General features: G+C 24.8%; 1 protein-coding gene across 3 annotated transcripts; it reads left to right on the forward strand.

The window, feature by feature from the left end:
* The first annotated feature begins 460 nt into the window (after nucleotides 1-460).
* On the forward strand, nucleotides 461-11,185 carry LOC145974794 (aminopeptidase N-like). 3 transcript variants are annotated; one of them, XM_083104811.1, is made up of 15 exons: nucleotides 471-529; nucleotides 1,581-1,744; nucleotides 2,605-3,103; nucleotides 3,794-4,240; nucleotides 4,609-4,789; nucleotides 5,630-5,771; nucleotides 6,036-6,117; nucleotides 6,719-7,062; nucleotides 7,903-8,177; nucleotides 8,629-8,843; nucleotides 8,987-9,277; nucleotides 9,376-9,445; nucleotides 10,314-10,394; nucleotides 10,573-10,763; nucleotides 11,113-11,185. In XM_083104811.1, the coding sequence occupies exons 3-14, from the start codon at nucleotides 2,667-2,669 to the stop codon at nucleotides 10,732-10,734; spliced, it is 2,727 nt and encodes a 908-aa protein (XP_082960937.1). In that variant the 5' UTR covers nucleotides 471-529; nucleotides 1,581-1,744; nucleotides 2,605-2,666; the 3' UTR covers nucleotides 10,735-10,763; nucleotides 11,113-11,185. The 3 variants fall into 3 exon arrangements, with proteins under 3 accessions (XP_082960939.1, XP_082960937.1, XP_082960938.1); XM_083104812.1 differs by having other exon boundaries at nucleotides 2,640-3,103; XM_083104813.1 differs by lacking the exons at nucleotides 9,376-9,445; nucleotides 10,314-10,394; nucleotides 10,573-10,763; nucleotides 11,113-11,185 and having other exon boundaries at nucleotides 461-529; nucleotides 8,987-9,055; nucleotides 9,160-9,250.
* Nucleotides 11,186-15,278: the final 4,093 nt, after the last annotated feature.

Consider the following 15,278-nt stretch of genomic DNA (forward strand, 5'->3'; position numbering starts at 1 on the left):
TTAATTATGTTCTATTTAAAAAATTAAGGCTTTTTTTCCTATTTTTCGACAAATCGCGTTATTTTTATTATATTTATAAAATATTTTAAACATTGAATACCACACATAAATCTACAATTAGAGCCAATAAATTAAGATACTAATGGTGATGGATTATTTGCTTCTAAGAAAAAAATAAAAGTATGGAGAGAATACAACTTTTTAATTGTTATAAAATGCATTTTAAAAATAATTAATTAAGTATATCGAACAGAGAGTTGATTTAATCATATATTAACATTTTATTGTGTTTATTAACTGATAAGACACGTATTAGTCTGGTTTCATATTATTTTGATTTTCAAGGTTGTTTTCATTGTATGCTTATTATGATATCACGTGTCAAACGTTAGCATTTCTCGGTAGTATCCCAGAACAGCAAGATCAAGTTAATATAGACATATTTTCGGTTTTAATAAAATTTAGGATAATAAAGAATTAATTATTATCTGACATTAAATTCTGATCGACTAACATCATAATATACAAGGTAAGTTGTAACAAAACAGAATACATAGCCGTTTTCAAAAAAAAAGAACGTGTAAATTATATACGTTGAGGACAATTTAAACGATTTTAATGGAATAATTTTTTTTTAGTATAACACAAACATAACAAATGTAGTGTTTTTCTTCAGAAATTATTGTTTTTTCAAAATTCGTTCAAAGTCGTTTTTATAAATATATTAGAGTAAAGAGATTTGAATTTCACAAAAGCGTATGAATATATTATCTTAGAAATAAATTCAATTTAACTTAAAATCATAAATCTCTAATAAAGAAATTTTTTATTAAATTATGTCAGTGTGTAATTAAATCTAATCAAATTAAAATAATAAATGGCATTTAATGAGATATTACGGAATAATTCTTTTATCCTAAAGCTAGATTTTTTGAATAAAATGTTATATGATATTATTCATATACTGGATCTTTTTTATATGTAATAATAGTAATAATTAAAGAAATTTTTTTATTACAACTATACATATAAAAACTTGTGTCATATACATAATGTGTCAAAACTTCATAAATTTGAAAATTGATTACCTAAAAACATCTCTTTTTGCACATTTTTCACTGGAATTATTAATAATATTTTAATATTAATGTAACACAAAGAAACGACATTATGTAATATATATTACACGACATATAATACTGCGAAATTCATTTCTGTTGAGTTTTTCACTCGAAATCTGTCTTTTATTCTATTTATATGACAGAAGAAGAAAATATTAATTTTAAACATTAAATGTAAAAAACCTACAAAAAAACTACATCTTAATAAATTAAGATACAAATAGAGATGAATGGTTTGCTTAGAAGAAAGAAAATGAAAGTATAAAATACAATTTCTCGGATGGCTTTAAAATATTTTTCAAAAATAATTATTTTACAATCAAATATAAATCGCGGGAGTTAATTTAATCAAATATTCACACTTTATTACTCATTGATAAATAAGACATTTATTAAACCTGATTTCACATTATTTTGATTTTAAAAGTTGTTTTAATGACATATTTATTACGATTTCAGATATCGAACGTTGTTACCTTTCTGTAGTTTTTCAAAACATGAAGGTCAAATAGATATAGACACAGTTTTTGTCGATTTTAATAATATGGTAAGAATGAATTAACTACATTTCATTATTATCAAGGAATTAAATTCTAATCTGCAGACAACTATATACGAGAGAGGTGAGTTATTATAAAAACAAAATACCTATGTAACCGCTTTTAAAAATAAATATACATTATGTACGTTGAAGGCAATTTAAATAATTTTAAAGTACAATTATAACAAATATAAATCTATTCGTCAAAAATGTCTGTCTTCTTTAAAATTATTAAAGGGACAGAATTTTACATACTTTGTAATAAATGTTTTTCACATACTTTGTCTATTTTTTTATGTCACAAAAGCAATAATTAAAGCGAATTTTTATTATATATATATATATATATATATATATATATGTATGTATAATGTGCAGGGTGTCCTATTTTATAGTTTCCACTAGACTCTCTTCAGGAAAGTAACTATAACTGTAACTTCGTTACAAGTAATGAGTTACTTCCCAACCCTGGTGCTTCCTTTACACCAATTAATTTCTCACATTATTTTCTGCATAAAAGTATTGAGTTAAGATAATCGAAAAATGAATATTTTACTAGATATTTTATGGTTAACGTGTAAAATTAAGAAATTATTTCAAGTCTCATAACTCGAAAAGTATTTAACAAAAAAATACTTTATTATAATGTTTTTGGAAATTGCTCGGGATAAGTTACAAGAATATGCAATGAAAAATAGAGGGTACCGTTTAAAAAAACAAAGTTGAACTCCATGTGATTTTGGCCCTTTCACTCAAGGTTAAACGGATATAATCATTCAATAGAAATTTTAAAATCTTACAACTTTTATCTAAAATATTTTTTCCTAAAATACTTTCCTAAAGAGATATTTGATTGGAAAATTTAAAATAGGACTCTCTATATATTGCACATATATATGCACATATGTATATAAAATTTTATTTGTATTTTTTTATTTCAAGAAAAAAATATTTACTTAGATACACTTATATTTAAGACGAATGAGAGAAAGAAAAGGAATGACATGGCATTCCTAAAAATATTAAGTTGCAGTCTAATATTCGTTATCGTGGCGGTTCCTTTTATTGAAGCACAATTGCCCGAACAGCGACATTATAACATCCAGTTTGTACTAAATGTCAATGCTAGTATCTTCCACGGCGAATATAATGTCAGCATTTATATTCCTCACGAAACACAAGAGATAGATTTTTATACAGAAAATTTGTCGATAACTAGAATTACGGTAACAAACAATACACAAATATCTAAAAAAAGCAAAGAAAAAGTTTTTGCCCATAGACCGAAGAAATTTATCTATGACACTGAAACGTATGTAACTACCATTTCTTTTCCGTATAATTTATCATCAGGAAATTACACTATGAATATGAAATTTTCCGGTCTTTTAACTGAAGATGGAGGATTTACAATTTACATAAATGAACAAAATGAAAGAGTGTGAGTAGTTTTTAAAACGTTAAATAACTTCAGCTCCATAAATGCTATTCTTGCTTCAATTTTTTTGCAAACTGTTCGTATTATTATTATAACATAGTTTTAACATATGTGTATGATTTAATAAATTATTATTTAATTTAGTAATTAAATATAGTTCTCCTATAGTTCACAAAAAATATCCCTAAGTAATTAATTCAGGAAAAATCGTTTGTACTGCAAGTATATATATTATTCCTATTATCAAACAGTTTTACAAGATATCAGACACATATTGATTATACATGAATGATGAAATCTTAAATATTAAAAAGTATACTGTTATGTTATCACCATCTTCATATATTTATTATCTTATAAATGCATATTTTAGAGAATATTGTTAATATATTGTTTTATTGTATATATATTTATTATAGATATTATAAAAAATTTTTATAACGTACATATTACATAATAAAAAATATAATATAATGAAAAAATTGTAATATGAAATATATATATTATTCTTTTAATAGTATTTTTAATTATTAATTATATTATTAATTATTCTTTTAACAGTATTTTTATAAAAGTCTTAATATACATCTGTACATATTTTCTATTTCTCTTTCTTTCTCTGTTAGTTTCTCATACTTTAACAGTAACTGAAAACATTTTGTTATTTAAAATATATTGTTATATATGTGCTAGGTGGTTGGCCGCAACGCATTATCAGACAATTACGACTCGAAGATTATTTCCACTTTTGAAGGATAATCTATATGCTAGTTATAACATTTCTATAAAGCATCATAAATACTATACGGCTTTATCAAATATGCCCGTTCAAGAAATAAATATGGATAAAAATAATATGCAATGGACACGCTTCAAATCTACTCCTGCAATGCCCGTCTATTTCATAGCGATTAGTGTAGCTCATGTCGCCTTAAGTTCAGAAACAAGTCAGATTACCAAATTGTGGTGCAGGACAGACATAATACCACATGTGCAATTTGCATACACAGTTGCTAAAGATATTGCGCAGTACTTAGATAAAGCGTTTCCGTATATCAGAAGAAGTCCGGAAACAAATCATATCGTGATTCCGAAGTTATTAAATGAAGAGGATATAAAATTCGGATTCGTCCTTTATAGGTAAACATATTTTGATTTAAAAAATATGCTAATTTCTACATTAAAACTTAATATTTTTTCTGCATATATTCAATATTATAAAATTTAATATCTACATGTGTATATGTAATTGAAACATATATATTTTTTATTATTTTTTCTTTTTTCACAATTTTTTAACTATATTTTGAAAGATGTCGTAGTCGTAATATTTGATTAACACACGAGTTTATTATGAAATATAATTAGTCTCTTATATAACTAATTATGTTGAACAATGATTCTCTCAAAAGTGTGTCTAGTGATTGCACAAACTTTCTTACATTAGCGATCGTTAACGCAAGAAAAGAGTTCTCGACTTCATTGCAATATTTGCGAATTATTTTTAGAGAAGGAAATATTATCTTTAATGAAAAAACAGATTCTGAGATACGCAAAGTTGAAATAGCGCGAATAATAGGATATAAGATGGTCCACGAATGGTTTCATAATGCAATCGATCCATATAACTGGGAACCCTGGATAAGCAAAGGTTTTGCTACATACTTTGGAATTTACGCCGCCGATAAGGTTGTTTTATATTTAACATCAATTATTTTAATCACACACACATAATCGGATAATATTAAAATTAAAATATTGAAATTTCTATAACGATAATCAGCCAAAATTTGCGACATAAGCAACATTATATTATTATGTTATAATATCATTTATATACATTGATGTGTATATACAGGGTGTCCCTGAGCATGTGCTCACGCACTTGTGAGGAGGTAGAGCGCAGTAAATTAAATAAAGAAATGGTGATATTTTCAACTTTTGATTCCGACCGGAAATACGCCATCCGGATCGGAAGTTGAATTTTTTTAGGGGAATATGGTACTTTTTATTACAGATTCGAATTGTACGTGAAAAAATAAGAAACTTTTGTATCAAACGTTTTTTCTGAATGTGCCTCTATCAATCTTAAAATTGACCTTGAAAGTAACTATGATGAACTTTCAATAATTAATATTTCTATTATTATTACAAAAATCGTTACATGGAATAGGATTTCTTTATTTAATTTACTGCGCTCTACTTCCTCACAAGTGCGTGAGCACATGCTCAGGGACACCCTGTATATATATATATACATATATATATATATATATATATATATATATATATATATACTTTTAAATAACTTTAAAATAAGTTTAAATATACATAACTTGAAATGATTTTATTGAATATCATTAGATACTTGAATATATTTTTTAAACTTAATAAAAAATATTCAATGAACGAATATGTGTAATTTTTTTTTAATATATTGTAACAGCTCTAATGTATATTGCTAATGTACGTTAGCACTTCTTTTAATTAAATATTTATTTAATTATATTATAATTTTTTTGCGCCCAGACATTTCCGCATCTTCGGATACAAGACTTCTTTGTGGTTCAAATGCAACATGATGTTCTTCATTGGAGTACCAATGATACATGGCCGCTCACAATCGAATCTGGATCCAATTCCTCTTTTGAAATTCCTCTTTACATCAAGGGTAAGCAAGCAAATAAATTATTGTCGACACTTTAAATGCTATATATAAAAACATGATATAATAAAAGAAATTACTCTTTGTTGTAATTTATTTATATTATTAATTATTTAAGTATTCACGTTTACCAGAAAAATAAAATTAAAATTAACTTTTACTTATCATACATATAAATCAGTTACGTTCATGAATTTATATATCCAAATCATGTATCGAAAATTTATTTTATACGTACTACATTTTACTTTATGATGTCAATTTTTGTAGCAAGCATTATGTTCCGCACGTTGCAATTTATGCTTATTGAAGAGAACTTTCTGTATGCTATGAGTTGGTATTTACGAGATTAGTGAGTAATATATATAGATTTCAATATAATTATATTATAAATAGACAATTTTAAATGATTTTTTTAAGTTTGCCTCTTTTTATAATTATTTTTTGCTCTACTATTTAATTTTTAAAATTTATTTATGTTTTCTTCTCGAACCTTCTTTCTATTCTTTTATTCTTTTCTCTGTTTCCAACTTTATTTATACTTAAATTTTACTAATAATTTCAAGACTTGTTAATTTTTACCCTCTGTTTTATTATATTTACACTTATTAATATTATTATTTTAATTTTCGTCTTCTTCCAATTTTTTTAAATTTCTTTCTTTATCTACATTTCCGTTTTTAATTTTTGTTTTTTAAATCTTGTCATATATTCTCTACTAATCTTTTTCTGTGACATATTTATCTTTTTAATTACTATTCTATTTTTTTGCTATTTATCTTTAACATTTTTCTATATTTATCGTTCCAATTCTATTTGATATAATTTACAGTACTACTACTTCTTCTCTTTCATTTTTATTTTGTTCTTTAAAAATCTTAATTGCTTTTCAATATTTTTTTAGGATCTCGTTTTGTTAATTTTTATTATCATTTATCCGCTTGTATTTTTAGCTACATGAGCAGATTTATCTTCTTTAACATTATGCAATCAGTCAACGATAAATCATCTCTCTCACTGAAATTTAATGTAACGGCTAGAGTAGTTAGTTTGACTCAACTAAAACATTATCCTGTGATTAATGTGAAAAGAAATTATAATAATAGCAGCTTGAATATATCTATAGAAAATTTTAATATCGATATACCGATATTTGTGAATATTACTACACAAACGAATGCCGATTTGAAGAACTTATTGATTAACGTGTGGTTAGCATCAAATATTTCGTACTATATATTAAATATAAATTTCATAGACAAGAATGACTGGATATTGGCCAATTTACAACAAAGTGGTAAATATTGATCGAAAAATTGTTACTAATACTTTTACATATATAGCTATTCTTTGCACATTTATATTACATTTATATTACATTATGTAATTATTTTTCTTAAAAATAATTACATAATTTCTTTATATCAGTCGATTCTTCTCATTATTTTGTGCATAAAAGTGTATTAAGGTAATGTAATTGAAAAACATATATATTTTACATGTTTTATGGTTTATGTAAAATTTTGTGAACTTAAAGTATGAAATATTTCGTAAATTATTCAATTTTTGGCTTATCTTCTAACTTTTTACGAGGAATATTGTGGGGAATTGATTTATATAGATAAATAAAAGTAATTTCATTTTTTAAGAAAACTTAGATTGACCTTGATACCTACACCCAAGCCCCAACTAATATTCTTATCTTTCCCCCTCCAAACTCTGGAACTTTTATTTGAAACATTTTTTTCCAAAACGCCTGTTTCCAAGTTATTACTACATAAAAGTTAACCTTACATAATTCAATATATGTTATTTAAGTTATATATTTCTTAAGAATCCAACAATGATTAAAATTATTTAATATTTAATTATTTAATTATTGAATGATTTAATTATAATTATTTAATTATAATAATCGTTTAACTCTAAAGATTATACATACATTAATATGTTACACACATAGACATATTAACATGTTAATATGTCTATGGTTACACACAATGAAGTGTATAGTATAATTTTATTATCATTGTTGATTATCATGAATGTAGCCAAAATAAATTTATGTTTCAAATTGTTACTTGACAAATTCAATAAAACATTTACATTAATACAGATTTTATTTATCAAACCACAGAATGCTATCGCGTCAATTATGATGCCGAGAATTGGAATAGACTTTCGAAATACCTGAACACCAATACTTTTAGAGAAATACATGTTCTCGATCGTGCTAAAATCATCGACGACACATTTCACTTCATGATGACAGGTCACCTAAATTCTACTATATTCTTGAATATTTCTCGCTATCTACTGCGAGACAAAGATTATATCGCATGGTATCCTATGTTCAAAAGTTTTGAATATATGTCAGGTTTCTTTAAGTTTCCAGAAAGCACACTTATGAAGGTATATATAACATTAACGTTTGTATAAGTAAAAAAATGTGTGTTTAAATAATTTATATATGTATATTTTAACAACATATATGAACATTTATATTTTAAAATTATTTTTCAAAATATATAAATGAATTATAAATATAGATAAGACACACAATGTTTAGCTCTTCAAAGTTCATGAAACAACTTCCCCTTTTAAATTTTTATGCACTAATTTATTTACTACTGAGAAGGATAATAATTAATATCAAATTATATTAATTAGATGTAATATAGACACACATTTATTATTATCTTTTTAATCTTATGAAAACATTATTATATTATTGGCATAACTTTTTAAATAACAGCGTATGCGCACAAACTTTTTCAATTTTTCTATAATATATAAATAAATATATCATTATAAAAATATAAATAAATATAGAAATTTTTATACATTATTTTACAATTTGTAGACAGAAATAATGCATCTCTTGAATGGGATTTTATCGCAAATACTAAATACCAATTTTAATCAAGATGAAAGCACGGATAGTAGCTTATTCGCTAAATGTTTAAGACAAGAGGTTACAAAATGGTTATGCGCCTTAAATCATAATGATTGCTTGCACACAGCCAATCGTGAATTAAAATGGCACCTCTACAGCCATAAGAATTATTTACCAAACAAGTAATTACCCTTTGTAATTATTTTTCAATTATTTCATAAATATATATTTCTCGTATTTTGTGAAATAATTGATAATTTATGTGATCAAGAGATAAAATTATGAATTCTAATAATTTATTTTTATTTTATTTTAAATATTGTAGAATTTGGATGGGATGGAAAGAATGGACATTCTGCAATGGTTTGAAAACAGCCGATAACGATACTTGGATGCAAGTGTTTGATAGATATTTGGAAGAATCAGATCATAATTATTTAAAATTTTTAACTTGTTCCAAAGATCCTTTAATCATTTACCAATGTATATATTTTACAGCTAATATGGCAACAGCTGTGGACCATATAAACAGTTTTTGTAATATTGTTGCGAGGCATGCAAAGGATCCTGCATTAATTGATTTCATTTTAGACAATTTGGGGCTTCTAAAACCCAAGTAATGATTATTTTTTTTATAAATATGTAATACCTGTGCAATTAGGAAGGTTTGCTTCATTTTTTTTATTATATAAATCTATTATTTCGTTTTTATAGAGGAATCAGTTTTATTACAGCATTAACTATAATCATGAACCATGTATATCTCAAGCAACAAATTAATAAGGTAAATTTTATAAAGTTATATGTATAGGCTTGTATACACATGACTTGCGCGCGCGCTCACACACACACACACACACACACACACACACACACACACACACACACACACATATATATATATATACATATATACAGGTGTTAGGGCAATCTCTTCCCAAAAAAAGCTCTTGTAGCTTACTTCGAGAGCTTTTCAAAACACTATAATAAAACTTTTTTTCATTGAGTACTTTTCGAGTTATGAGACTTGAAATAATCTCTTAATTTTACATAAATCATACATAAAATATCTAGTAAAATATTCATTTTAACAATTACATATTTTTTCTTAAATATAACTATGTGTTTTCTTTACACCAATTAATTCCTCTCATTATTTTGTACATAAAAATATTAAGGAAAGGTAATCGAAAAATGAATATTTTACTAGATATTTTATGGTTTATATAAAATTAAGAAATTATTTCAAGCTTTATAACTCGAAAAGTGCTCAATGAAAATGTACTTTATTATAGTGTTTTGAAAAGCTCTCGAGGTAAGCTATAAGAATATGCAATGAGAAATGGGGGTTTCCGTTTAAGATATTGAAAGTGACCTTCACGTGATCTTGACAATACTCTTCAAGGTTTTACCAATATTACTATGTAATGCGTTACTTGAAACCTTACAACTTTTGTCTGAAATATTTTTGTGTGCCGTTCTCGGTTTTCGAGATATTTGGCTGGAACGGATGATCTGATACAATCTGTATATAATATATCTGTCTATTTAAATATATTCTAGATTTATCTGTTCTATGATATATGTATATTTTTACATTATGAGGCAAAATTAACATTTACATATTAATCTAAAAACATAATTTATTTTAGATAAAGGAATACATGGAAATTAATTTCAAGGGTAATCCAGAATTTGTAATTAATTATGAATATCATGAAAACGGCGATACGGTAAATTTTAGAAATCTAAATATACATATTTCGTTATGAATTTCTTATTATTAATTTATTTATGTATTTATTTTTATATCAATATAATTATTTTATGCTAATTATGCTAATAGCCAAAAATTGTGAATGACTTTTATGAAATTACTGTTGAACTAAATGTTAAAATAATTTGTTTTAGGTAATTAAATCCTTGCCATTTAAAAAGAATATGGAGAGTATAAAAATGTATGTAAACCGCAAGTTAGAACTACGTTGGAATCAAATAAAGACCGAATTGTACGAATATCGATATCTTATAAACAATTTTGATGATATATTTAAAGAATACTTGGCTGATTGATCAATGAAACCTGGAAAAGATAACGAAATGTAATGCATACACATGTTTACTTTTAATATATGAATAGTTTTTGTATTTTCATTTATTCATTTTGGTTAAAAACATGCATTCATGAATAAAGAAATACATATACGATAACGGCAACATAGTGATTGAGTCATAATAGAATAAAAAGTTAATGAGTTCTATTTAAACACAATTAAAGTAATCATTATGTGATAATTAAAAAATAATATTTTTTTCAAGATAAATCGATGTGTTCATGTAATGCACATATGAAATATTTCAACACAATTATCATTTAAATTTTATAAAACATTCTTGAGATATTAATCATAAATCGAAAGAATTAATGCTTAATTATAATTATTTTTATAGAGCAAAGTATGAGACAGAACATGCTATGTATTCGGCACACGTGAAAAATAATATAGAATACAGTATAGATCAATGAGTGTCAAATGATCGTTACAATAGAAGTAACAAAATGATATCGACTGAATAATGCAAAAGATAGAGAATAAATTACAGCTTTGATACAATGTACAAAAAGAAATTGGAAGAGAACAGAAAGGAACAATTATAGTTATAATTATAGTAGCGCAGTGGTAAAAGTGAATCCCTAACAATTTTTTATGACAGTTGCAATAGCTCTAGAAAAAAAAAGAATAAAAAAATGAACAAGCGGATATCATATAAATTAGAATAAAAATATGCTAAATAAATAGATTAAAATAAAGTATGAGGAGTTCTGTATTGAACGTTAGATTCAACAGATTGATTTGGACTTAACATTTCTTTGTCGAATTTAGAGTTTAAGAATAGAGTTTAAAAGTTCTGTTGACATTTTAAATTTAATACAGATAGTACTGATTATTTTATCTAAAAAATATTTACAAGAAATTATATATTTTAATTCTTCTAAATAATAGAAAGATTTTTTAATATAACAAAACAACTTATTCTCTTAATTTGCAGACATTTAAAACTGTTAACATTTTATATTAATGTCAAAAATTTATCGTGTTTGCACATGATATCAGTAATACGTCATCATATGTAATGCATATATGACGCAAATATTTATAATGTGTAATTTGATGTTTCTTATAGAAAATTAATTAACAATTATGTTTGCATTTTAATATTAAAAAAAGCGCTTAAACGCATTTAGTATATTATTCGAATTGATATAATATAATTATTAATTATCAATTCGATATATATGTGTTTCTTATATATGTATGTATCTTGTAATATGAAAATTTGAACACAGGAGGGAATTGATTATATAAATATTATATCTTTTAAATATAATCTAAATTAAATATATATCTAAATATGATATCTTTTTTCGGTCATTATGCACTTTACGGACGATCTCACCGATTTCAATGATCTTGACATATGTTGTCAAGCTCACTCTCCTGAGTAAGTATCAAAAGGTTTTAAGTGTCGCTCACTATTTATTAAAAAGTTATTAACGAAAAAAGTTTAATGAATATAATATGATTTTGCATGTACGTTTAAGAAATTATATTTGATGGAATATATGTTTAATATATAGCGATGATCATCATTAAATGTAGAGTGAACTTCCTTTTGTGTTGCAAAGTACATGCTTGAAGACAGTGTGTTCCGCCCTCCCTACGGGGGGCTCCACTTTCGGAAGATATAATCTATCTCAAACCTATTTCTGATTTAAAATTAAAATTTGGTTTAAATCAGAATAGGTTTGGGTTAGGTTATATCTTCTGGAAGTGGAGCCCTCGTAGGGGGGGGGGGGGCGGAAGCCACTGTAGCCACGCATGTACATTTCACCTTGACTCTTAAAACGTACATAATGTCTAAAAGTTGCACATAATTCGTAAAACTTTTTTTGTTAATAACTTTTTAATAAATAACACTTAAAACCTTTTGATAATTACTCAGGAAAGTGAGTTTGGCAACATATGTCAAGATCATTGAAATCAGTGAGGTCGTCCATAAAGTGCATAATTACCCTTCTTTCTATTCATTAGATATAGATATACTATTTTAGTGTTCATGCAATGAGAAAAATACGACATATAATATTATGAAATTTGTTTTTTTCAAGACTTATTTTTTTATTTTAAGTCTTATTTTATTAAATTTTATTTATTTTAATAAAAAAAAAGAATGATTAGCTTTAGACAATCAATATATTAAAATATATCAAAAGTATTTACATGCGCTGATTATTGCAGAGCGATGAAAAAGTAATAGAAAAATTGTAATATTGTTATTGTATTTAAATAAATTAATAATACCAAAGTATATACTCACTTTACAATTACTTTTAATAAAAAGTCTATAAAATTTACAAATCTTACTATACCTACAATAAAAATATGCATTGACAATAATGTCTATAAAAAGATTTAGGCTAAAGAAATAAAAAAAATAAAGTTTGCAAAACTTTTGCAGACTTATAATAAAATTTATAATAATAAATTATAGATAGATCTTTTTAGAACATTTCTCGTGATTTGATAATTTACGCTTTAATTATTTTTGTATTATTCGTAGCTACTCTTTTTCAGTGTCAACGTGCTCAAATCCATTTTTGTTCCGTATTCATCCAAAATTTTATATAATCATTGAATATATCATGTGCCTTCTATAAGGTTCCTGCAAATGTAAAAATCTTGAAATGAGAAAATTTTGAACAAATAAGAGAACACATAAATATATATTTTTTGATATTTCAGAGAGATCAATTTTGTTATTAAAATTTATGTTAATTAAGAAAATATTCTATTTAAAAAATTTAGCCTTTTTTCTTTCTTTTCCGACAAATCACATTATTTTTATTATATTTATAAAATATTTTGGATATTGAATACCACACATAAATCTATAATATTTGAGCCTTAATTAAGATACAAACGGCGATGGATTATTTGCTTATAAGAAAAAATAAAAGTATGGAGAGAATACAACTTTTTAATTGTTATAAAATGCATTTTAAAAATAATTAATGAAGTATATCGAACAGAGAGTTGATTTAATCATATATTAGCATTTTATTGTGTTTATTAACTGATAAGACACGTATTAGTCTGGTTTCATATTATTTTGATTTTCAAGGTTGTTTCCATAACATACTTATTATGATATCACGTGTCGAACATTGACATTTCTCGGTAGTATCCCAGAACAGCAAGATCAAGTAATATAGATATATTTTCGGTTTTAATAAAATTTAGGATAATAAAGAGTTAATTATTATCTAACATTAAATTCTGATCGACTGACATCATAATATACAAGGTAAGTTGTAACAAAACAGAATACATAGCCGTTTTCAAAGAAAAATGTGTAAATTATATACGTTGAGGACAATTTAAACGTTTTTAATAGAATAACTTTTTATTAGTATAACATAAACGTAACAAATATAGTGTTTTTCTTCAGAGATGATTGTTTTTTCAAAATTCGTTCAAAGTCGTTTTTATAAATATATTAGAGCAAAAAGATTTTAATTATACAAGAGCGTATGAATTATTATATTATCTTAGAAATAAATTTAATTTAACTTAAAATCATAAATTTCTAATAAAGAAATTTTTTATTAAATTATGTCAGTGTGCATTTTAATCTAAACAAATTAATTTAATACATTACATTTATTGAAATATTATAATTCTTTTTTCCTAAAGCTAAATATTTTAAATAAAATATTATATGATATTTTTTATATACTCTCTCTGGCTCTTTTTTATATGTAATAATAGGAATAATTAAAGAAAAATTTTTATTAGAACTATATATATATATATAAAACTTGTGTTATATATACAGGGTGTCCCAGACCACCCGTACACCCCTTTTAAAATGAAAATAAATGGTTTTTGTCAAAAATCGCGAACAATTTTTAAGTAAATCGGGTACGCTCTATCAAATGGTGATATTTTCAACTTTTGATTTTGACCGGAAATACGCCATCCGGATCGGAAGTTGAATTTTTTTAGGGGAACATGGTACTTTTTATTACAGATTCGAATTGTACGTGAAAAAATAAGAAACTTTTGTATCAAACGTTTTTTCTGAAAGTGCCTCTGTCAATCTTAAAATTGACCTTGAAAATAACTGTGATGAACATTCAATAATTAATATTTCTATTATTATTACAAAAATCGTTACATGGAATAGGATTTCTTTATTTAATTTACTGCGCTCTACCTCCTCACAAGTGCGTGAGCTCATGCTCAGGGACACCCTGTATAATGTGTCAAAACTTGATAAATTTGAAAATTGATTATTTAAAAACGATATCTCTTTTTGCACATTTTTCACTGGAATTATTAATAATATTTTAATATTAATGTAACACAAAGAAACGACATTATGTAATGTATATTACATGACATATAATACAGCGAAATTCATTTCTGTTGAGTTCTTTACTCGAAACCTGTCTTTTATTCTATTTATGTGATAGAAGAAGAGAATATTAATTTTAAACATTTAATGTAAAAAAAACTACAACATCTTAATAAATTAAGATAGAAATAGAGATG

This window comes from Camponotus vicinus, unplaced genomic scaffold (genome assembly GCF_025532165.1).
Source record: "Camponotus vicinus isolate PSW18456_S1 unplaced genomic scaffold, iyCamVici1.0 SCAF_7, whole genome shotgun sequence".
NCBI lineage: Eukaryota > Metazoa > Arthropoda > Insecta > Hymenoptera > Formicidae > Camponotus > Camponotus vicinus.